This window comes from Suillus bovinus (genome assembly GCF_016758785.1).
Source record: "Suillus bovinus strain UH-Sbo-P2 chromosome Unknown EDB93scaffold_44, whole genome shotgun sequence".
In the NCBI taxonomy this organism is placed as follows: Eukaryota; Fungi; Basidiomycota; class Agaricomycetes; order Boletales; family Suillaceae; genus Suillus; species Suillus bovinus.
The window spans coordinates 99,636-123,426 of NW_024542100.1; the positions used below are offsets into that span (position 1 = coordinate 99,636).

A 23,791-nucleotide genomic window follows, 5' to 3' on the forward strand; every position below is an offset into this window, starting at 1 on the left:
GTAGGAGTGTAAGAGGACACAACACACCGAGGAAGGAGGCGTAGAGCCCCGTACTCAGCTTGGTACAATGGTAGATCGTATGTATGTAGCCTCGATTTTACATACATGAGATTCTCAACTCTGGAATAGACACTGATGCGATATTATCAATGTATACTGTTCACGGACTGAGAGGGGTATGATAAAATGAGCAAGCATGTCATGCTAAACAGTGATACTAGAACCGAACTATGTGCGCGCAACGCCCACGCTCGTCGAAGTCGACTGAAACCGTGCCAGCACCTCGCTGAGGGCTGCAAAATCGAACACCTTCGGCTCCGTCGCAAGTGTCATCGTCGTGGTCGCAAGCAATAATGTATCTCTTTTGGTCGTGGTAGCAGATTTCTTGTTGAAGGAAGGCTTGCCCGCCTGAGTGCCTCCTGATATCCATGCTTGGACAAGGGGGTTGTTGAGCGTTGGGACATAATTGCACGCTGCAAAAAGGTCTAGATGACGGTAGAAGTTGTCTGTAGGGTTATACAGTGGAAGCGCTGGAATGATGCATGCGTGAACATGTATGCTTGATAAGTGTCTAGAGTTTAAGACTCACCAGATTCAAGAAGTTTGAGTGCTTGACGTGGTGATACATGACGCGTGAACATAACTAGTCAATAGTTATATATAAACATATCAAAGGAATGGAGAGAAACAACTTACAATAGGCACAAACTATGATACAAGCTCTGAGCTCGACGCGGCACTGAACGAGCACTTGGCCTCCGCCGGTGATGGCATCGCCGATAAATTTACATGCCGTCGGAAGCTCAAGCAACAAAGCTTCACGACCATTATTCGGAATATCAATAAAACAGTGATTGAACAGGGGAAGATCTGGCTTCGGAAGCTGTGCAGATGAGATGGAAAGCACATGTGTCATGCCCAAATCCAAGAGAAGTGATTCGGCAGCATCAGGATCTCCCGGGAAGTCACTGAGTATTAAAAAGTGTAAACTGCAATGCGGATCAACTACACAATCCAGTGTACGCACCTACTAAGGTATAATTGATCTGGTACCACGGGTACAGTGTCGGCAATCAAGTCGAGGTATTTAGATACTTCTCGTTTTTGCCTGCGCTTCCAGGCGATATACTCGCTGTTTGTGCATGAAGGCTTATAACGGCACTCGCCGAAAGCAATCAACTGCTTCATGAATCCATAATTAGGGTGAATCTTTGGTCGACCTTCGTAGCCGAACGATCATAAGTCGAATGAAATAAGTAGGAGGTCGAAACTCACGTTTTCGTACGTATTGTATTGCTGCATGAGCAGACAGCCGTTGAGTGGACATTACTTGTCATTTAAGGACATGCGAGAGCCAAACTAAGTGCTCCACAAAGAACACAAGGACCACAGTGACGTAAACTTACAGTAAGCGCAGACGACAGTGGGGCTTCTTGAGACGCCCATGGCACAGTGCACTAAGACCTTCCCGCCTTGGTCCAAAGCAGATTGAATGAAGCCACATGACCGAGGTAGATGTATAAGGAGATCTTCGTATTCTGAGTCTTGCACGGGTATTGTGAGGTGGTTGTGATCTGTAGACGAATACTCCGTGCAAACTGAAAGAATGTGTGTTATTCCAAGTTTCTTGCGTACATCGGCTGATAGAGCGGCAGAGAGACTGAGGCCTTTGTCAGATAAGGTCATAGTGGCATTGAACAACAGGCTACATACTTTCCAATGTAAACGTTGTCAGCAATGATCGGGTCTATCGAGATTGGTGCATCCAACCAAGTCATGCTCGGTGAGTAGGTGAAGGAACGAAGGAAGGGAAAGGTGGAGCTGGCCAACCAATATTATGCCAACGTTTATACCAGGGCCGGTGAGGAACCGGTGGAAGGGTTCTGACCGTTTTTGGGTTTTGGAGAGAGCAATCATATCGGAAATTACCGATAGACAGGAGCACATGATTCTCTTGTATCGTGAGAATATTGAGCAAGTTCCGCCATTCTTCACCTGGTCATCCGCGCGTATATCCAAGTGGATGTGCACTAGCTGAATACAGGTATCAAAACTAGAATTCATGGAGCAAACGCACTGAAATCTTGGTCTTGGGTCGGATCTTGGCTGATAACGACTCTCTCTCTCTGGTCAAGGTCCTCTGGTATAATTCCCTCAACGCCGCCTCCATTGCCAATTGATACAATTCCCTCCACGGAGCCGAGCAGAAAGCGATTGATATACACGTACTATCTGCGCGGACGTTCTCATTCTTCACCGGGACTTGCTTCTGTGATTAAAGGCTTAAGGTGGTAGAACCAGCAGGCACCTAGGTAGACATATTTGGGAACGATGTAAAAGATGCAACAATAATAAGCGTGTGGGGTATCTTGGATGTCAGTGAAGCCGCGGCGCCGTCAGATACGAATCATATAAATCAGAACCGACCCTTGTTGACTGCGCCTTCGAGTAACAACGAGACAGCTTGAACTGTACTGTGTAAACCCTATTTTTTTTGTGTAACAGTAAATTGATGGCACCGGACCGGCGCGCGCCGCCAAGTTAGGTTTTCGAACCCCGCTCCAAGTCGTAATGTTCAAGTCAACGCCCGCACGACAAGGTGAAGGCTGCTGTTTTTGCATTAACGCATAAGAGATGTCAAAAAGACGGGTAGCTTACTACTACGATGGTGTGTTCATCATGAACTCCAGTCTTTTTCTTCCTAACGAACCAATACTACAGATGATACCGGTTCATATACGTACGGTCTCGGTCACCCTATGAAACCGCATCGAATGCGTGTCACACATGATCTTGTGTCAGCCTACGGAATGCTCGATAAAATGCACGTTCTGGTATGTCTTACCTTCTGAATCGCTTATTTTTTATTAAGGAAACAGCACATGCGTAGCGTCCCAAACGCGCTACTCCTGAAGTCATGACGGCTTTTCATACAGATGAGTACATACATTTTTTAAATCGTGTGACGCCGGAGACCGCGGAAGAGTTAACTTATCATGGCACTCGTTGTGAGTACCAACAATTCCTTTTTGATGCGCTTCTTACCCATGACATACCTTAACAGTTCTGATGGGCGAGGACAACCCCGCATTTGAGGGTGTATTCGAGTTCTGTTCAATATCAGCTGGAGGGTCGATATGTACGACTATGTCTGTTTATCTGCACGTTCTGCACTGACATCTTACAGCTGCCGCACAACGAATATCTTCAGGAGCCGCAGATATCGCCATCAATTGGGCAGGTGGTCTCCATCACGCGAAGAAACGGGAGGCATCAGGCTTCTGTTATATTAATGACATCGTACTGGGTATCCTGGAGCTCCTGAGGACATACCCCCGCGTTTTGTACATCGATATTGACTGTCATCACGGAGATGGGGTAGAGGAAGCATTTTACACCACAGACCGCGTCATGACCTGCTCATTCCACAAATTTGGGGAATATTTTCCTGGTACCGGGACTCAGGAGGATCGAGGAAGAGGAAAGGGGAGGAACTACACGGTGAATATCCCATTGAAGGACGGAATTACGGACGAGGCTTTCAAGAGGGTGTTTGAACCGGCGAGTACTCGTCAAGTATGCGCCTACTTCAGCTAACACCTCGTCAGATTATAAATAAGATCATGGAAGTATATCGACCCGGTGCAGTCGTCCTTCAATGTGGAGCGGACTCTCTTGCAGGGGACAAACTCGGATGCTTCAACTTGACTATGAATGGACATGCTCACTGCGTACAATATCTGCGCGCCTTCAACGTCCCACTCATCCTTCTTGGAGGCGGAGGATATACAGTCAAAAACGTTGCGCGGACTTGGACCTATGAGACTGCTTGTGCCCTCGGCATTCAGGATGTCATTGACCCCAATCTGCCATGGAATGAGTACTTTGAGTGGTTTGGTCCGCGTTACAGGCTCGAAGTGCCAGAGAACAACATGGATGACTTGAATGTACGGGATGGAAGTTTGGACAAAGTGCGCGCCACTGCGCTGCAGCAACTCTCACAATTGCCTTGTGCGCCCAGTGTCGGTATGCATGATGTACCAAGGGAAAGTCTGGGGCGGCATCTTGGGTTGGATATCGCTGAAGAAGATGCCGACGAAGACGGCGGCACCGATGATCTAGATCGTCGGCTCGCTCGTAAGCGTCAACATTTCATCACAGCGCAATAGAGTAAGTCTGACACTCTGCAGAACACTCCCGGTTCGTGTACAAACTGCAGGAGCCAGGAGGAGGCTCCGATGAATCAGACGATGAGCGGTACGACTCTGATGGATCTTCATACCGCCGACGGAAGCGCATGAGTATCCTCTCAAATCGCGTCATCAATGTTGACTCTGACGTCGGGAGGGGCCCACCACGGGGACGACGCTTCTTTAAAAGTGCTGTGCGATGGGATGAGACGTATGGTCGTGTCCGGTTGGGTAAGGAGCCGGTACTGGGCTCTCTGAATGGGAGTAGACTGGGAGGAATGATGGAAGCGACTGGACGGAGCACCCCAGGTGGAGATGTGACTATGGAGGACTGGGAAGATGGTACTTCTGTATGATTTAGGTGAGTGGTGTCACAACCTCCCTTTGTACATTCGCTGTTATTAACTACATAATATTAAACGGGACGTCCACCTTAGAGCTTTTACACTGGTTCTATGCTTGTTTGCGCTTTAGTACAACATAATATGTAGTCCCACAGGTGCCTTGCAAGATCATTTCTCTTCCAACGCGCTGAAATTTTTTCACTTCTTTCAGCTTGCAATTTCAGTGGGTTCGGTCCAGTTGCATACTCACACTCGCGCATTTTTCATTCAAAACGAACGGCTAGGGCTCCATGGAGGACTGCGAGCACATTTCTGCTGGATGGGGTCAATGCGGGTTCTGTTCAAGGCATATCCAAAAAGAAAAAAATTGGCAGTAATGCGTTCGCGGAGAACGTGTCAACTAGAAAGTCTCACCAAGAGCTAGCAGTGATAACACGTGCTCTTATCCCACATTTTCGTTCATTGTCTCCCTGAAGACAAGTATTTGTCGCCCACATCGAAGCTAGCGTCATATTGACCAGAATATGTCGACGACGGAGGAAGGTTGTCATTGAAACTCCCAGTTTGTGACGCAGGCAAGATGTGCCATTCGACTTCAGAAGACAGCAGGAACTTGTCTTCTACCTTGAGTCGGACGTATGGCTCAAGCGATCATGAGGACGTCTGCTCTCGTTGGCACTACCTATTGCTTGTGATCGAGCTACCACGCTTCCTTCAACCTTACCTTCATCGTTCTCTATCCATTGTCGCGTGGTTTCTGACAAATCTGGCCCCTTTTTAAAAGACTTCACGGCAATCCAGGAGCTATTCGTCGATAAGAGGGATATTGAGAAATGTTTCTCGTGACTGCCGCCCACTCTACGCAGTTTTAAACCGATATAGACATATTTCTACCTCAAGCTCTTGTCTTCTTGCGAGCCCATATGGGCTAACCTGGCAGTTATACACTTCGCCCGGCCGCGGTCCTCTGCCTGCTGTACCTATGTTCCAATCCTCTGCTCGTGAGCGATTCGGATGAGCTCACCATCAGTATGCTTGGTCTCCTGAGGGAGCACATCATCGACTGTTCAATGTCAACTCAGAGCCCAGGCCGCCTCAGAGACATTTTTTACTCTCAGTTTTGATATCCGGCCCGTGCTCTAGCTCGCCTCAATATAGGAGCAGGAAATCGGAGATGGTATACTGTCTGCAGCTTGAACAAGAGTGTCACTCTGTTGAAGTGCAGGTATATTAGTACTAAGGCTCATTGACAAGAATATGGTGGACAAAACGTGATTGACGAAAAGGAAAATGACCTTCCGGTGCGTATGGTAGGATGTGGAGAGTTGCCAAGGAGAGTCGAAGCCTGGTTTTTGTGAGTACCTTCATGCCTATGAAATCAAAAACTTAAAACTCAATACTACAAGGAGACGTACAATTCGACAAATTCTATAACCTTCATTGTCGTCCACGTGAGAAGAAGAAATTGTGGTGCCGACCGAGTGTGTCCAATCCACCGGCGAGCCGGATCACCCTCGCTCCGATTCCACAGGAGCTCGCATTGACTCGCTTTTCAACAATTCAAGATCCCTAGATGTGGACGGCCGGTGTGTTACCTAAGATCCGCTACGAGAAATTACCATAGCAAGGTAATTTTCATTGTGGACTGTGGTTTTGTGGTTTGAGAAGCGTTGTAATTTAAATAGGATACGATGGTTGACAAAACTTCCAACTTTCGATCTCCATCTCCAATATCTCTCAACCTCCTTCGCATTAATATGCAAACATTCAAATTGAACGCCGATTCATCAGAAGGCTCAGGTACCCTGCAGAACGTCGTAAGTGCTCGGTTTTGGAGGTGTTGGCGTTTGAATCTAATATGAACCTCAGCAGTTGGATGTAGTCAGACAAGGGGCCTCGAGTCAAAACCGTGTCATCTATCGTCACCAGCAACTCGTTGAAGAGAAGGACAAGATTGTGCAGTCCAACGATTCTCACAGGGTATCTTCATCGGCTATTTTGCGCTTGCCCACCGAACTCCTCGCCAAAATCTTCCTAAACTGCGTCCCAGAAGACCGACAGCGGACGCCTGCACCAAATTTGGCCCCCGTGCTGTTGACCACAGTATGTAGACGATGGAGAGAGGTTGCTGTGGACATGACGATTCTATGGCGCAGTCTGCGAGTAGAAGTCGGACATGGTGACTGGCAGAAGAAAGCTTTCTGCTACGACTCTTACCTCAAGCGATCACGAGGGCATCAGCTCTCGTTGATACTCGAGATTCGTGGCGACTACCGGGCGGAAGTGAAAAGCCTGCTCCAGCCATACGTCGATCAAGTATCGTCGTTGTCTGTTGAGTTATTCCCTGGTGCTACCTCCTGCCCAGTCGTGGCGGCGGACTTCAGCAGGCTTGAGGAGCTGGTCATGTACATGTACCTTTCTGGTGCTGTAGACACCGTCGCGCACTCTGTCGCACAATTACCGCCCAACATTCACAGTCTGAAGTTGGTGAACGTGTGGCTTACCTTCCAGGAGTTATCTGACTTCAATCCTCTTGGATGGGCTGGTCTTACAAGTCTTGAGATCATGGTGGAAGGACCACATTTCTTCCCTTGCTTGCTCCGTTTATGTCCCAATCTCTCATCCTTGACGATGATTGGGACATCCACGGGAGCAATCGAGCGCTCGGAAACGTTGAAGCACACCAAACTTCAAACTTTGCGCTTATATGACTTACCGTTTTTCGAAACGCATGCGGATGCGGCCAGAATCCTTGGGCTATTCAATGTCGTGACGCTCCCAAATCTACAGATGGTCGAGGTTCGCAATACAGGACAATGGTCTCACGAAGAGTTCAAGGCGCTTTTGGTACGGTCACAGTGTCCCCTAGAGCGCCTGGTCTTTGGTAGGGGAGTGATGACAACGGAACGACAGCGAGCAGAATACGCTACCCTTTACCCTTCACTCAAAGTAGTGACAAAACCCCGTTTGTTCCGCATTTAACTCAAATAGACACTAGCACACGGTAGTTAGTGAAATTACGATAGCGGGCTTACTAGAAACGACAGGGGTTTTCATATGTACTCTAGGACTCTTTCTTTTCACATTGTATAATCATCTACGCTACTCTTCTCGGCACTTACAGCTTCAACGTTGCCTCTACGAGTCATATGTGGTAGCTACTCGAATCAATGTACAAATGCAGGCAGTCGACGGTTCAACAGCTAATCGGCCCATCAGCGGTGTGAATTGTGCTACAGAGCACACTCTGTCACAGCAAATTATGTTTCCCTGATAGGGTAGGGGCTTGGCTATTTTTGACGAGCCTAGACGCGCCGATGCAAGCGTTCCTATATGTTCTACATTCGACTCCCAGATATCGATGGGTTCATAACCAATCCTTTGCCATTTCATTCATCATAGAGACATGCACTACTAGCTACACGAGCAAACGACTATTTTCTTTTTCTCTCTCTCTGGACCCTCCGAGTCTGTGGAGGCACGTCGACGTTTAACGAACGCACATTCTTCAGTCGGCAGAGAAGGTGCTATAGTTCGAGATAACTCGTCTACAGACTCAGAAGATGTAACGTCAGAGTTATCGCTGAATAAGGGGCCACGCTCTTAATCACACAAGTTAAAGACCTATTGAACAGGGCAGTGAATATTTTCCTCACTTCAAGTTCGCTCTCGCTACAAGAACCCACTCATTGGGAATGTCGAGATACACATCCCATCGCTTGTGATATTGGCCAGCATCCAAACCTCACTGCCGGTTGCCTGTAGGTCGTGAGTACTAAAACATCCTCGCTTCTAGTGCGGTCAGACACTCGAGGTCGACGAAATCATTTGTTGGTGTCTCGTCACCGGCACCGTATTTGGGACGTAAAGAGTCGGATGATCGACCTGGATTGTGGTGCTGATTTGCTCGGGCTACAGAAGGATTAGTACTTCGGGTACACCGACGTGGTATGAATTTTGGACCTGCGCAAATAGCTCCTATGAGCGGTGTTTCGTGAGTCGAGGGATGGATGTAGCATTGAGGCTGAGTGGTCTGGACAGAGGCCAGAAGATAAGCTATTATATTACTTGTTCGACTTGTCAAATCTGAGTTCGCCTGGAGAATTAACTTAGTCGAATGGCGCACCTGAACGGTCATAGCGGAGTATAATTCCCCAACACTCAGCAGCGGTCGATCCGGATAATTTTGATTCTCTCTCCTTGGGATAGAGAAAGAATATGTGTTTGATTAATTCCTAAAGGATGACAAGCGCACTGCATATATAAAAGCAGTCAAAAAAGCCATAGTATTGATATGGATTTCTAATTGGGCGATAAGGTTCCTCGCTAAGTCAGGGGACAAGATAAAAGAATGCTTAGTAAATGATTTTGTTGCTGCCTATGGACAACTACAATGCACGACATCTGATTCTTTTAGGATGACAGGACAATTAGAAAATAGGTTATTATGACAAATTGAAAACACGCCTAAGTTATATGGACAGTTGAAGTGCTGACGCGGCCCTGGCGAGTAGGTGCGGCAGTTGAAGCGGTAAAGTTTGACATGGCACTGACACGGCATGGGTAAGTTTGTGACATTAGTATGGCTATGACGATCCTTGAGATAATTTGTCGTGGTATGAGTGGTACTTGACCCAGCTTGAATGAAGCTTGACGTGGCATGGTTGGGGCTGGAAATAGTAGTACAGAGTATAGAGGCTGCATCGGACTTGACGTGAGACAATACTTGACACTGCGTCTGAAAATCAACAATAAGTCAATGAATCAAAGGCAATACAACGAACGCAAGATACACACCAGTAGTACGTACAGAGGACAAGCACTGTGATTATGGTGAGAAGTGGATAAAGCACACTAGAGCCTGTACGCAGACAAACGCTCACATGAAGTTGACCATAACGAGGATTCAAAATGTTTGGAATTCGGTCTGAGGGACGTTGTTTGAACGATTTGTCACAGTGCCGGGTCACAGGCGCTGTCATCGAGTTCGAAGACCGGCACAATATCACGCCATCATCGATCAACGCGAGGAGTTGGATGCAACTAAGTTGCAGGAGATCTCAGTCCTGGAAAAAGTTATAGGCGGCATTAAAAGTCTTCACCAGCAACTCATCGAAAAGGACGAGATCAAATTGCCTAAATACGGGTTGTCTGGACTCTGGAGGTTTACTATTAAATGCACGTGACTGAGCAATTTTATTACGATACATCAGTCCGAGCGGCACTCAGATTCTTACTTCAAGTTCAAGCGCCCCATTATTCGCTTTTTGTTCTGGAAACAGTCCACGTTCGATGACGAGAGTTACTAGACGCGACCTAGAAGCTGAATTGTTTAGTCCGAGCTGCCGGAAGTTGATGAGGAATCATGCCTTCTATCAGTACATCACTCCGTTGACATTCTAACATGATACTTACTATGTAGGGATGCCTCGCTACCAAACCATGTTGGTGAACGACAGTCCTTCGTAATGGATACCGCTACAAGCTACTTACTAGCAAGCTTTCAGGAGATCTGATCAGGTCTAGCTGTCGCATGACGATCTAGTAAGTAGAAGCAGTTGTTACAGCACGAGAAGGAACTTCAGAATCGTACCAGCCATCAGACATGTATGACGTGAATGGGACACTTTGCCACCACTAGGAGCTAAGATATCCTGACTTGCTAAGGTTCTTACGATACGTCCGTATTTTTTTTCTCAATTTAACTGTGTTGACTCAATTGTTTCGTTAGGTGCTTCGAAGGCCGTGCAAGTATAAAAAACCTTGCGACTCTGACACATCGACAAGTATTCATCCTCTCGATTACAATCATGCAACTCTCGTTTATTCTCGGGACACTTATGTCCTTTGTTGCTATTACTGCTGCATATCCCACACTAGATTTGGGGACGAAACATACTTGTGAGGACTCCTGCATCAATCCAATTAGCGAGAGTGATCCTGATATGTTTTGTAGCTTTGGCTAAGCGCGAGGGGCTTGACACTGATCTCACTCGCTATCTGAATGCTAGGATGCCTGACAACAGTCATCTTTCAGCGCCCAACGATCCTGACGATCCTCCGAGTCCTGAGCTTAATTCCAGCAGCTGATGAGTGGCGACGAGTCATGCATTACAAGAAGGTACTGTTGTTTCCTTCTACCTTTCTCTGATACTCGATTTATTGCTTTCCAGCTGTACAAGAAAAGTGAACTGGGAGGGTGCTACAACATCATCAGTCACCAACTACAGCTTTGTAGCATGCTTTCATTGCGCTTCGCTTCCTATTTTGTTTTTATTCTATCGGCCTAAAACTTGCAACACACTGCGTTTTCTGCGCGAATAGTTAGTCGAGACTCTGCCTTTCGAGCGGTAATAATTTGTATGGGTGCTGGAGCCATGTAGCCTGCCGGAATGTCTTGGCACCACGGGTCAGAGCGAATGCGCCGTTTGCTTCCGAAGTCCTTCGTTTCGTTTTTCTTCCACCACGTCGTACTTCGCACCTTCTCACTCGCACCTACAGCTTTCTTCAAACCCAGCCGCCTTCTTTATTTCGTTTTTCGCACCTTCGATTCGTATGCCGTTTTCCTTTTAATCGGTCGTCGTTGTCTCATTATTAGCTACTCGTCGATATGTCGCTCGACACGGTCGAATTCGTCCGCCCTCCCGAGCGGCTCTACTAAGCCTCCACCTGCTTGCGTCCCGCCCTGTGGCTAACGCTCTGTCCAGCTCAACCTATCAGAGCATGTCAGCGACTATCAAGCAAGTCTTCCTGATTTAATATTATATCGAACATTTGAACAAAAGCAGTTTTACATAATTCGCCTGCCACGTGAAAGATAAGGGATACTCATTATTTAAAGACTGGGTTGCAGCGCTGCAGCTGCTGACCGCAACGCCGACACGACGGAACGCCAACGTTTCAATATTTCAATGCTCAGAACAATGCAGTATTCGTTGCTACTCGGAAAAATATCTCGCTACCCCCGGGCCTTGTCCTTGCAGAATTCTCTTCACACATCTACCCGTCTCTTATATCCTTTATCTGACGCACCCAAACCCCATAGCGCAGACAGCTACTTCAAAGACGCAGACGAGACAGCTCCACAAGACCCTACTATCCACCGTGTCGACGCCACATCAGATGCCGTACAGCGTCCTTACGAGCCACCTTCAGGGCGGTGGAGTCAGGCGGCGGTCAGGACCAGCGAGTACCATGAACATGTTAGCAAAGACAAGCCGTATAACGTGCCCAACGGACGAGCAAAGGGTAACGAACTGGGGTACGGTGGCACCGAGAAACTGGGTCCTGAGACTAGTCATCTTGAGGAGGGTCCAGGGGGCCAATCAAAAGGAGGACGCAGACTGGAATGAAGTTCCTAAACATAAATTCTCTCAAAGGTATCATTGTCTGATTGTTCTTTAGTTCCCTGTCCTGCGTATAGCGTTTGAACGACTCAGGATATACCACAGTTTCGATGGATCATGATAGGCGTGTAACGTTAGTGGGATGTATGATATATGTATTACGAAGCGCTGGTGTAGTAGTTGTACGAATATGTTTTTATCTGCAGTCGAACGTTTTCCTCGGTGTTCCTTGCCATTTACCTCGCCTTTAGCAACCTGCAAGTTGGTTTCAGTTGTTCATTTATACAGACAGTACCTTCGACAGTACTTTCAAGGCCCCTTCAAGTTACGAAGAACGCAGCCTAAGAAAGTGCGTGTTGCTCAAGAAAAAGTACGATTACAGTGAAAGTCAAAGCACATAAATTTAGCTGATCAACCAGCCCGACTTGCCCTTTCGTGGAGCACCCGACAGAGAGCTTGGTAGTATTTATGTTGCAAATACCTCCCATTGGCAACTGAAGGCCGACCTACTATACTCATAGCGTCAAATACAAAATCAAGGCCCTTGAGATTGGCACAGCATGATAGTAAGGTGCAAGGCCCCGAAACGTAATCTTGGAGGCTTGTGTCCGCCAGAAGTGAACGGTTCGAAGTTCAAGGCGCTCGAGGCGTGGCTATGCCTTGGTGATGGTGCCAAGTTCATTATCATCAAGCCACGACATACAAAACGATGGAAGAACCTTCTTGAGACGTGAGAAGCGGACGAGGATGGTGAATGCACGGAAACGAAATGTATAGTCCAGACGGCTGTGATATGAATAATTGTCCAACTTGCGCAGGATGCATATAGTGTATGTAACTAGACTGTGTTGAGTCCAATATGAGACAGCGACAGCGCCAATGTCATACACCGCCAGAAGGAGGTACTGCTGATGCGAACTCTGCCATCTCCAACCCGGTGCATATGATAAGGGGGGGGGGGGGGGGCAAGCAACTGCCCACTGCGCAGAGGAAAAGTGAGATGTCTGGACAACAGCAATCCTCACGTATGATAAAATCTTACCCCAAACCATCGCGAAAGGCTCATTATTTGGTATGGCAGTGAAGAGTACGGAGCTGAAGAACCTGCATTGAACCCGGCCTTCTGTAATTTTTCTGACGGGCTGAGGCCAAAGTTGATGAGTGGCCGATGACTTTGGTAAGGGACGAGCTCCTAAATCGAAGGTTGTTGCCTTCGGATGGTGTAGGGACCAAAGCTTTGTTGCTGGGTAAGCTCAGCGACTTCAGGAGGTGTCGCATTGAGTTCGAGGACTTCTAGTCGCGGTGAATGCCCGCTGAGACCTGAAAACACTGAACACATAGTAACCGTCCAAAGACCTGGTTTGTGTGAAGCCAGGCGGAGACAGACGAGGTTAGGATACAGGAGGTAGCGCATATATGCTTGAAAATCCTGAGAACACCACTGCAGCAAAGGGCTCGAAGGTCTGGGACTGATGGCGACCATGAAAGGGGGTACGCCATAGCGTGGATGAACTCCACATGTATGCTTCCAAACATCTGTGTCCCAGAACTTGCACCTGAGATACGCAACGTTCGAAAGTCGACTAATCTGATTTAGCAGGCTGCTGTATAAGCCGACAGTGACATAATGAAAGCAGTCAGCATGTTTGTTCAAAATAAAACCCCAGACGTGGTAAGTGTACGTACGAGCTTCCAATGACCTGTCTCGGTCCATATATCTTGCGGAACGCAGCGGAAAGCGGTTCCGTATTCTCCAGCTGGTCCCAGAGCACATACAAAGCTATATCTTTGAAGAACCGGCGAACACAAGAGAGACCAGCTAGAGAATGTCACACAACCCCCAATGAATTCGAGAGGAGCGATCCCGGCTGGAGGCATGATAGATGCCAGGAATGTGATATACAACATCTTCAATGAGAAAGCAGGCGTGCATGGGCATTTAAGTGAGTTCTAGTGATTCGGCATCAAGTCTGTTGGAGAAGTCGTTTGGAATACAATGCAAGGCTCGCTTGAAAAGAAGGTCGTCTCCTTTCAAGGTCCAAAGTACGGGAGATCAGCCTGTGCATGTGGGAAGAAGAGGTGAAAAGCCACGAGGACATTATACGACGTTCACTTAGCGAGATATGACGCGTCACTGAGGGCACATTAGAAGTGAAGTTTGCAGAAGACGTGAAGAGAAATAAAACAAATCACCATGAGTAAATCAAATTACTGTTCTTTTGTTTTGTAAGTCTGTCCTCGATGCCATGATTCCGAGGAGGTATTGATGTAGACCTAAACCAGAGATCGTGAGTGACGGAGAAACACACCTTCAAGTTCTGAGAGCGTTCCCACCTGGGCCAGAGTGCAGAGCACCTCGTGCTTGAAAAATTCAGACTAAAAACAACACTAAGAGGTGGTGAGTGAGTCAAGCGCTCGTCACACGGAAGACAGCTGCTGAGACAGTGGGAACAGAAAAAGCAAGCATAGTAGTAATTCATCGCTCACAGACGTGGAAAATCTTCACGTGATCTTGTTGCAGAAGTCAATAATATCATTGTCAATTTCCAACAATATTTGTTCATTCGCGCGGACTCTGATCGATGTGCCAAACGATGTCCGTTCCAATCTAGGTTGCGTCACTCGATTGTTGGAATAAAAAAAGCTTTATTATATTCACATGTTGGACATATACAGAACGATTCAAACCCAGCGCTCCCAATGAACGAAATGCGTACATCCTAGTCAACTCGCACCAAACGAAAGTACGAAATGTTGACTGTCAACCACAAGAGGCTGCATCTTGTTCCAATGCCGGGAATCGACACAGTCCTCGCCACATGCAATGATCGCAGGATCCCACGTTTCTCCAGACGAAATCTACCGTGCTGCTCCTGTTAAGACAGCTCCTGTTGTATGCTGCAATGTCATTCCGCGAATGTCGAATGTGATTGTGCTCCGGATGGCTATTGTTCGCGATGTCGCAAAGCTGCCGTGCATTGCATATCTCGGTCTGGCGAAATCCCGTCGGCCTGTCCCATCCACACCTCGTGCAATGCTCGAGACAGCTTTTTTTGAGACACATTGTGATATTTGGGATGAAAAGGATGATGGCTGACTTAGTCTGATGCTTTGCGTGGAGTGAGGCAATTACTCACCATCGCGCTGGATTTATACCCTCGATGCTCTTGGTGGCGGCCTAGGACGACGCCCATATGTCTCACCGCAGAAACAACCCGCTTTAAGGTGATGGCTTGCGAGAGGACGCGTATATCTCTGCGGGTCACCAAAACAATTCGTAGCAGATAGAATCGCAGCCGGCCGGCAAAACAGCATGAGTGATGTGGACTGCGGCACGGAATGCAACCACCTGACTATAGATCCTTGGGTGGCGGCTAAGAGTACAAAACGCGATAAAGAAAACCGACTGCGCATACCTGAACTTTATGCTGCTCGAAGGAAAGATTAATAGAATAACATGTGAAACATCAAAGCACGTAATTGAGACAGTGATGCTGACGTGGATGAAGATCAGCCTGTTTGTCGGTGCAATGTCGGTGCGATTTTCGTAAGAGGGTTAGCAACCAACTGCCGATGCTAGCCTCGAGCAGACATGACGCCACCTAGCAGTTACATGACCGTCCCAAACTCATTAGCAATGGAGGCACGGGAACGACAATGGAAGAAGCAAACCGATGCAAGGTGAACAGCCTGCAATAGTAAGCAGTGCTAGAATTTTTTATGGTGCGTGCCTGTAATATCCTTGCAAGGATGTTTAGAAAAACATGGATGACATGTCATGAAGGAAGCGATGGTCATATCAAAATATCACTCTGACGAAGAAAAGTCAAAACGTAACTTGAAGTGGATGCCATCCCGCACACCTTGACCAATGATTAGCCAATTACCTTGCAAAGAAATAGACCGAGCATTACTGACTTTTACGTTATCGGGGTACGACAGCTCGAATTGCCGACAAGCAGGATATGCACATGCTCTAGAAGTTACCAGTCAGAATTTGAAACTCATTCTACATCCATAGCAAGGCTTTGAAATTTGATCCACCACAGGAATAGGTCAAGCTGACATAGACGGAACGTTAAACTAGTAGCAGTGTAGAGAACTGCGTGACCTTGTTGGGGCATGATGATGTGAACGCACTTGGAACCGGAGACTCGACTCGAACTTACCAATAAAATAATATTGTGGCATGCGGAGTCCGGACCACATGCATGAAAAGGAACACGCATGCGAGCTAGATGAAAGAGTACATATTTGCAACGTCTATAGGTCAGCACTCATCCACCATACTCACACTGAGCATAATATTACACCACGTGCATGTGCGGTGCACCGACAGTGCACACTGCAGTACTAATAGCCTCAACCTGAGTACTGCCTCGTCGGAGTCGGGAGCCAATGCCGCGCGTCACGTGCATATCATGTTCAGGCTTGCTGTTCGTTTATGTACGATGGTACTAAACGTAAATACCTCGAGTTCGGTTGAACGTTGATCCAGACCTGAATCAAAAAATACGGTACATGAAAGAACCACAGGAGCATTACCTCTTCTAGTACGTTGCAGGTGTCTGATCTCACTTGTTTTCAATCATAACGTGTATGACAGCAAGGTGACTGAGAAGAGGGTTATGGACAGGAGTGAGTCCAAGAGTGCGAGGATAAATCCGCAAGGCGAGTGACAGCTCGTTCCCCTTCCTTATCCTATGCCATCGAAAAATCTTGTCCAAGGCATCCCGCACATCCAACCAGCCAAAATTATATTATCTGACCCTCAGCAGAGCTTCGAGTCCAAGTCTCAACTCAAGCAGTCGGTTGCTGACTCTCGAATCAACTATAATGCCAGCACCAGTAGCAGTGTGCGTCGTTGCGGCTATTGCAGGTGTCGCTGCTGTCGTTGCTTTCCATGAGGTAATTTTATATTTATCAAAAACCTCTCATTTTATCTTCACCCCTCTAATATACTCTCCAGTTCGTCTTTGAACCCCACATTGCCCCCGCCATTGAGCGTTGGGCAGAGAACTTCCTCGCCAACCGTCGTGCTCGACATAGAGCTCCTGTTCTTTTATCATCCATCCGAGGGTCTAGGAATGGAGACACAGGGTCCAGCAGCGCTGATCCAAGGGAAAGGACCCCTGCAGCAGAAGAAGATTCTATCGAACTACAAGGCTTCAACCTCGATGAATGGCGGGACCAGGTCCATCGCACTGCCCCAGGCGCGATTATGAGGCGGAGAGTCGGAGTGATTCCTGACACAGACGAAGGAAGCATATGTAGCACAATGGATGAGGTATGTCTGTCTTCCATTTTCCATCTTACCCTTTGGTTAAACACGAACAGTCTTTCACGTCACTCACGCACACTCCACTCACTCCCACCCATTTCATCTCCAATGTCTCATCCCCATTCGCAGAAGCTCTCTCTGTTTCCGCACGCACGCCCAGCTGTGCCCACTCCAGCGCGACTTCTCACACCGCCAAAGACGCTGAGAGTGAGGCCAACGCTACTTTATCTTTTGCCCCGTCTTCGCCCTCGTTCTCTGCACGCCCAAGTCCACCATTTGGACCCATCCTGCCAGATACCCCCCGTACAAGTTCTGCCTACGCCACCCGCCCATTTTCTCCGGTTGTTCACACGCCCATGCGTTCTCGCGTACCATCGAACAGGTCTTCTCTGCAGCACTCAAGCTCGCACATTAGCATGGATGTGCAGGGCAGGCATGTGGACGATCACATTGTTGGCGAGCACGTCAATTTCAACATCAACAGCAGCGTCGATGCGAGCATGCATGAGGAGACGAATGCAAATAATAGCGTTGTGGAGTCACTGTCAGAACGTTATCCTGCTCCGCCCACTCCCCCTGTCCTACTCTCCCCGCCTTTATCACACACTACCTTCTCCTCCCCAAGCACAGATGTACTGAGCCTTGGGAACAGCGGTAGCCGCTCCGGCTCGCCACTTGACTCAGTCCCCCCGCCTGTTCGTATTGGTGAGATGCACCTTTCCCCGCGTGCACCTCTCTCGGGTGCTGTGAGCTCACTATCTCCCTTGATGATGAGCGAGCATGAGTTTGTGGTGTTCGGCGAGGTGTCAGGTCCGGATGGGGCAGAAATCTTGGTTTCACGAAGCGGAAGTGCGCGTTTGCATAATCCGTTTACTGATTTTGACGAGGAAAGTGATTCCGACAGCGGTAGTGAAGGGAGCTGGAGACGGGTGAGTGTGGCATATCGCAGGTGATGCTCATTTTGAAGGTGAGTAGTCGCATCATCCGAACAGGATTGATGGCGGTGTAGTGTGCGTTGTTTCTTTTTCTCTTCCTTTCTACTATCTGATTATCTATCTCGCTGTTATCTCATAATCATGTTGTCCTGCCGCCCTTTTCCTCCGTGTTACACCTTTACTCTCATCGTGATCGTTGTGAACCCAGTCATAGAAGCTGCAACCTGTGCATAGTATTCGTGGTATGCAGATTGATGTTAGCTGGATACTAGTACTTTTTGTGCGCTTGGAACTGATACTCGTCTTGCAAGTTGTGCGCTTCCAAGTGCTGCACCGAAAATCACAGACGCAACCTGGAGTAAGCTGGTTTACTGCATCCCTTGGTTCTTCTTACATCAAGTCATTAGAGTTTTGATCAGCCTGAGCTGCACACGGCTATCCTGGATTGAAACGTTCTAGAACCGCCTGCGCAGAAGACAAGAACCTAACTTGTGAGTTTGTTGTGGGTTGCGCGTTTGCCATCCCTCTTGGTTTACTCTTGACGCTAATTTCATGACACTGAAGGATGTATGTGGTGGCTTCGCTTTCTGTGCGTCCTGAGTGTAAATGGATCGTTGTGTTTGGCCTTCCTTCGCCCAGTTCCCCAGCTTGTCTAGCAATCGTGATTCAAACAGAGGCCCAAAGGATGAAAAGGAAATTGGATTGATAAAAGACCGCACTTCATGGATCTGAAATTCAGATAGACGCTTGTGTCAGATATCGGGTGAGTTTGATCCGTTCTGACTCATTTGAAGCCAAATGTGCTGATGAATTTATGATTCATTTTTTCCCCTGTTAACGACACAGACCTGATGGTGGTAATCATACATAGGCGATGTAGCTGACCAGCCGTGCATCTGCATTCAGTAGTTGTTGAGCGATCGGGTGATGTACAAGTAAGTCTTGCCAGTGTGTTTCCTTGACTTAATCCGCGGTGTTGTAATCTTGATGTGTTTTGAACGGTACTTGGACGACTCAACATATCTTCGACTCTTCTGTGACAGCCCCATCTACGCAGATTGCGACGGCACATTCAAGTATCCAAGTAGGTGACACTCAAAAGTTAGTTTTTGTGGCATTTAGCATTGGTTGGAAGGGAGAATGGAACAAAAGTGACGAATGATCAGGATATCTGGGTAGTATCTGCATGTACAATAATTCACGTCGAAATTATCCACGAACATGTCTTTTCCGATGAGGAGGTGGGTTGCTGCGAGAGCCTCTGGGGGCGTATGGATCCGAGTTCATACGGTCGTGTACTGGAGTACTTGCCTTGTTGTCTTCCTCTCCTGTTGGTTCGTCTATTCACCTGCCAACATATTAATTTGCACGAAGTATCTCACCGCGTCATACCCAGCGAAATCATGGGTACGGAGAAGGGATCATGGCCATGATCAAATTGGAACCCGAAGGGAGAATAGAGGAGTATGAGGGGATAGGACTCAGAGGAGGGATGGCTGGGAGAGGGAATAAGACGGTAAACAGTAGTAGGGCAGGCTCAGTGACGAGTGGAGGAGGATGAGGATGGAGGGACTCCGGGCATATCAAATGCCATCTGGATTCAGAAGCGGCGCAACTTGAAGCTAGCCTGAGATTGAAACATCAATATTTCAAAACAGACTTTATCGGCCATTTGTACCATAAACTATTCTCCTTTTCCCTGTTCCATGTAGGAGTCCCAGGTCGTGTGTTTGTACATCTCATCTCCTCGTTTGCGTTGTATCTTGCCCTCGTCATCATCATGCTAATCTGGAGAGAGACTTCCAGGTCATATGTATGAGGTCTTGTGGGTGAGTAGAATCACTTTTGATTTTGATAGTTGCGACCGATGTCGATGTATTGAAGTTATATCAGGTCATAACATCGCGGCTGCAGTGGTCCTTGTGATAGGTGACTTTGATCAATCTCGTAAGTTGTTGACGGCTATGGTCATGTCAAGAACTGGTCATATATAGAACTGTTCAGGTGCGAACCGGTTCGAACTTTTTTACTACCAAAAATTGAAAAAGCAGGTATTTAGACTCCCGAGCTATTTTGTACCAACTGTACTTTGTCTGCAGCGTCATCAAGCTAATATCTCTCTCTGCAGCTTCTTTGACTTCTATCTCAGCTTCACGGTGTTTCTACTTCTTCTCCTGGTCTTTCTGAAAGTGATTATTTACCTGTATATATATAGTGCGGTTGCTGTCCGAACAAGTTCCCTACGGTTCACATAAAATGCTCAATGCTCAAACCTCGAACCACTTCCAGCGCCTATCAGTCAAGCCTATCGTCATGATCGTAACGTCGGTGCGGTTCGCGTTTCGGAACTAATTTGGACAGTACAGCACCGCCGCGCGCCCTGGCAACTTTCGTCACTGGCTGCTGTCTTTGCGAGTCACTTGGAGCAGTTCTGCTTGGAGAATTCAATTAATATTGCCTCTACTACCGTGCTATGAACATTCGATGTCCACGATCCTCGATATATCCTATTCTGAGCGATTTGGGCGAAGGCGCGCAGCGCCTCCCGGTCCCGAGTTGCGTGTCCTGCCAGATAAAAGGTGAGCTGCGGTTCCCAACTGTCTAGGAGTTCGACGACGCATCGAGCGAACCGAAGATACCCATAAGACTAGGAGGAGAATGGATGCTTACATGAAGAAGCCGTTACCGAACGCGGGGCATTGTGTGCCGCAGGAATTCATCTTGAATGGCGGGTGTTGCTTGAAGGTATGGTGCGAGAATCTGAGCGTGATCTCGAAGATAGATCTGGAAGGCATCACTGGCCCACCTTCCCATTGTCTTGACGACCTCGAATGGGATGTTTCGGAGGAGGTATTCCAAGGTAGCACCTATTCTGATAGCGTGGCCTTGCAATGGGTCGAGGCCAGCATCCTTTGCAGCGCGAGCAAGCCTTGCAATGAACTTTGTTTTCGTCAAAGGACGGTGTGCCTCGCCGAACTTATAGGAAAAGAGTGCGATGTCGAAGTGGGGGTTGTTGATGTTGAGATGGTTGGATAATGCGGCCTCAGGATCAGTGGGACCCTCTTGTTTCGCCCAGAAAACGTCCTCCCCGTTTTGTGATGTTTTCGTGCGGGGTAAATGAAAAACGGTAGTCGCGAGCCCATTGCGATCTGTTTCGTGACGAATGTCGGAGCGTTTGACGTGAATGGAGGGATCAAATGATGAAAGAGTTCGGATCGTGAATTCTCCAGCTCTGGCCATTGAATAAAAGGCTGTTGTGAGACAGCTACCCACTGCAGCATCGAGAGGGTTGTTGGGGTCTAGTTTCTGCAAGATGCTAGTTATAAAAGCCACGGTGTATGGTGGTCTTTTCTTCCTTCTTGATGACGAGGGCGTGAGGTTCTTGGCCGCTTTCAGCATAGCATCTATTTTGTCATCATCTAAGGACCATGATTTTCCGTGCAAAATATGCCATGTGCGAATACCATGGACATAACTTGATATAGTTTTCCCTGAATATGATCCGGCTAAGTCTGAAATGAAAGCTGAAATGAGTTCAGAAGACGCGGGTGCACGCATGGCTTCATTGATGGAGTGCGAGTCACAATAAACATGGTAGGCGAGGATGCCGCTTCCATATGCCTCCTGGGTGCTGCCAGCCCATGCGTGGATCATGACATCTTGAATGCGCTGTGCATCTGCGTGGGGGAGGCAAGATATTGATGTGTCGTCTGTGGCTGGTCGCCAAAGACGGAGCCTGTCTTTTGCTGTGCAATGGGGTCTTAGGACGGAAATACGAGGGGTGAGATTAGCAGGATAAGCTGCAACTAAGAATCTCGATGAGGGGGAAGCCTGCAGTGTGATGTTCGCTGACTTACTAAGCTTGCGTCGCTTTAAAGAGCTCTTCTCCTTGACGACGGAGCTCGTCATTGAGGTGCTCAGCTGATTCTCGTGAGCGGGCTCGGTCATTGACGTGTGGGAGCGCTTTGAGTTTCTTACTGCGTGCATGGCACTCAGAAGGGATAGCGGGATTGTCAAAGTCCGTGACGAAGGGTTGGAGTGGCTGGGGGATGCTAATTGGGGGAAGCAGAAGGTCTGAGGGAGGGTAGATTCCCCTGGATGGGCCATCCGCTGGGTTGTAGTTGCTGGGTACATAGCGCGTGAGGAAAGTGCATTGCGTAGATGCGGCGAGCTCGTGGATCCTTTTGAAGACGGTATTGGTGGCCCTGTTGCGGCTACGCCCTTTCCACCACCCTTCAACGACTCCCCGGTTGTCCCCGAATATTTTGATGCAGCTGCCCGTTGGGCATAAACCGAGGAGTGCAATAATGAGGAATTCCATGCCGACTGCCTCTGCCCAGCCAATGTCTCTGTCTTCGGCTTTCCAGCCTGGGAGGAGATGCCACGCTCGCCATCTGCCATTGATCCAAATCGCGATACCAGTGCCTGAGCTAGCGTCTGAGTAAGCCGAGGGGTCAATGATTTCGACGGGCCCTGGGATTGGCCGAGAGACGAGTGATTGTGAGAGGCTGGCTTTCCACCACCGGAGGTCATCACCTGTGTGCTTGGGGGGGGGAACGAGGCATGTGCGGACGGTCGTGAAAAATGGATAGCATGGTCTCGAGAGAAACGAGGTAAGCTCTTCCTGCTGGGAGGACCAGAGAAGCATGTAAGAGCTTCCCATAAAGCTCCTGGACTTCCCGTAGCGTGTGTGAAGATCAAATCTCCCATTCTTTGATAGCTGCCACGTACTTCTCCTTCTTGCTCTGTGGGATCGAGACAGAATGCGACTCGATGTCCCAGAGGAAGCCAATAAAGGGGGCACATGACGAGAAAAGGATGTCTTTTGCCAGCTCCCAGGGTATTCCGAGAATTTTGGATAGGCGGTTGATGTCGTCAAAGCAAAATGTGAAGCGAGCATCTTCTGGGGATCGTGGGGAGGCTGTTGAGAGATCAATGATGGGAAACGAACAGTCTTCATCAAACTCTTCAATTCTGTCGTCAGGCATAGTTGAACCCCGATACCATTTTCGACCTCCTTCAATGAGCATGCCACCATTTCGTGCAATGATAGCGGCACGAGATTTGCGCAGGTTATTGTAGCTAGCAAGGTGCTCTCGCAGAATCCGAATGAATAGGTGATCGTCCACCCATTTGGATATCGGGCCAATTCCTTGTGATCGGAATATGTCTGCGCCAGCATCTGCGACCTCGCCATAGGTTCCTGCTGATGCCGAGAACCCGAAACAAAAGCTAGAATCAATGGCGAAGCTGTCTTCTCCTGTCCTGACAACCAGGCCCGGCCATTGAGAAGGATGAAGAGGTACTGTGCGGTAGGCTTCGGCCACGTCACGAACGGCTGCCTGAGATCCTGGGGGGAGAGACCAGATGAGTAGACAGATCGTCGATGCTGTACCCCATGTGCACGGATATAAGTTAGAGTCGATAGAGGAATTAATGGATGATATAGTGGCTGATGGACGAAGCGGGAACGAGAGGTTTTGTACAAGGCGGAATTTTCCTGGCTTTCCTGGCTTAGGAACCATGGAGAGTGGGGCTGTCTGGAAAGGACCGATGAGTTCTTCAGTCTCCAATTTAGATATAGGTCCGATATAACGACCAGTGGAATATTCACGGTCCAGAATAGTGTCACGAGTACCTTTAACAAACCATTATTCTTTCCTGAATCTTCCTAAGCGTCAATATACAGTGCCTA

At 48.1% G+C, this 23,791-nt stretch overlaps 6 protein-coding genes across 6 annotated transcripts; 5 read left to right on the forward strand and 1 right to left on the reverse strand.

The window, feature by feature from the left end:
• Window positions 1-26: 26 nt before the first annotated feature.
• EDB93DRAFT_602721 (protein-tyrosine phosphatase-like protein) lies at window positions 27-1,967 on the reverse strand. The gene is made up of 7 exons (XM_041456835.1): window positions 1,714-1,967; window positions 1,407-1,660; window positions 1,276-1,329; window positions 1,028-1,220; window positions 697-968; window positions 590-643; window positions 27-530 (listed from the first exon to the last, which is right to left on the reverse strand). Exons 1-7 carry the CDS (start codon window positions 1,776-1,778, stop codon window positions 229-231), a joined length of 1,194 nt encoding a protein of 397 aa, XP_041305838.1. The 5' UTR covers window positions 1,779-1,967; the 3' UTR covers window positions 27-228.
• Window positions 1,968-2,503: 536 nt separating this feature from the next.
• Window positions 2,504-4,589, forward strand: EDB93DRAFT_602776 (uncharacterized protein). The gene is made up of 7 exons (XM_041456836.1): window positions 2,504-2,668; window positions 2,722-2,834; window positions 2,891-3,008; window positions 3,065-3,139; window positions 3,188-3,561; window positions 3,609-4,137; window positions 4,191-4,589. Exons 1-7 carry the CDS (start codon window positions 2,635-2,637, stop codon window positions 4,544-4,546), a joined length of 1,599 nt encoding a protein of 532 aa, XP_041305839.1. The 5' UTR covers window positions 2,504-2,634; the 3' UTR covers window positions 4,547-4,589.
• Window positions 4,590-6,291: 1,702 nt separating this feature from the next.
• EDB93DRAFT_1105431 (uncharacterized protein) lies at window positions 6,292-7,516 on the forward strand (the record flags this gene model as incomplete). The annotated part of the gene is made up of 2 exons (XM_041447502.1): window positions 6,292-6,351; window positions 6,407-7,516. The coding sequence occupies 2 exons, from the start codon at window positions 6,292-6,294 to the stop codon at window positions 7,514-7,516; spliced, it is 1,170 nt and encodes a 389-aa protein (XP_041305840.1).
• Window positions 7,517-10,344: 2,828 nt separating this feature from the next.
• Window positions 10,345-10,624, forward strand: EDB93DRAFT_1252222 (uncharacterized protein; the record flags this gene model as incomplete). Its single annotated transcript, XM_041453259.1, has 2 exons — window positions 10,345-10,435; window positions 10,491-10,624. The coding sequence occupies 2 exons, from the start codon at window positions 10,345-10,347 to the stop codon at window positions 10,622-10,624; spliced, it is 225 nt and encodes a 74-aa protein (XP_041305841.1).
• Window positions 10,625-11,457: 833 nt separating this feature from the next.
• On the forward strand, window positions 11,458-11,886 carry EDB93DRAFT_1088691 (uncharacterized protein; the record flags this gene model as incomplete). Its single annotated transcript, XM_041446155.1, has 1 exon — window positions 11,458-11,886. One exon carries the CDS (start codon window positions 11,458-11,460, stop codon window positions 11,884-11,886), a length of 429 nt encoding a protein of 142 aa, XP_041305842.1.
• Window positions 11,887-16,571: 4,685 nt separating this feature from the next.
• EDB93DRAFT_603119 (uncharacterized protein) lies at window positions 16,572-18,227 on the forward strand. Its single transcript, XM_041456837.1, has 3 exons — window positions 16,572-16,788; window positions 16,850-17,167; window positions 17,218-18,227. Exons 1-3 carry the CDS (start codon window positions 16,717-16,719, stop codon window positions 18,112-18,114), a joined length of 1,287 nt encoding a protein of 428 aa, XP_041305843.1. The 5' UTR covers window positions 16,572-16,716; the 3' UTR covers window positions 18,115-18,227.
• The last annotated feature ends 5,564 nt before the right edge of the window (window positions 18,228-23,791 follow it).

What these genes read in the sequence shown, in the direction of transcription:
- EDB93DRAFT_602776 (XM_041456836.1), top strand. Translation starts at nt 2,635, where the DNA reads ATGTCAAAAAGACGGGTAGCTTACTACTACGATG. An exon ending in TCAAGAGGGTGTTTGAACCG is followed by an intron (nt 3,562 to 3,608) that starts GCGAGTACTCGT and finishes ACACCTCGTCAG; the next exon opens with ATTATAAATAAGATCATGGA. An exon ending in TCTAGATCGTCGGCTCGCTC is followed by an intron (nt 4,138 to 4,190) that starts GTAAGCGTCAAC and finishes GACACTCTGCAG; the next exon opens with AACACTCCCGGTTCGTGTAC.
- EDB93DRAFT_603119 (XM_041456837.1), top strand. Translation starts at nt 16,717, where the DNA reads ATGCCAGCACCAGTAGCAGTGTGCGTCGTTGCGGCTATTGCAGGTGTC. An exon ending in CTGTCGTTGCTTTCCATGAG is followed by an intron (nt 16,789 to 16,849) that starts GTAATTTTATAT and finishes TATACTCTCCAG; the next exon opens with TTCGTCTTTGAACCCCACAT. An exon ending in TATGTAGCACAATGGATGAG is followed by an intron (nt 17,168 to 17,217) that starts GTATGTCTGTCT and finishes AAACACGAACAG; the next exon opens with TCTTTCACGTCACTCACGCA.
- EDB93DRAFT_602721 (XM_041456835.1), bottom strand. Translation starts at nt 1,778, where the DNA reads ATGACTTGGTTGGATGCACCAATCTCGATAGACCCGATCATTGCTGAC. An exon ending in GACAACGTTTACATTGGAAA is followed by an intron (nt 1,661 to 1,713) that starts GTATGTAGCCTG and finishes CAAAGGCCTCAG; the next exon opens with TCTCTCTGCCGCTCTATCAG. An exon ending in TATCATAGTTTGTGCCTATT is followed by an intron (nt 644 to 696) that starts GTAAGTTGTTTC and finishes ACTATTGACTAG; the next exon opens with TTATGTTCACGCGTCATGTA.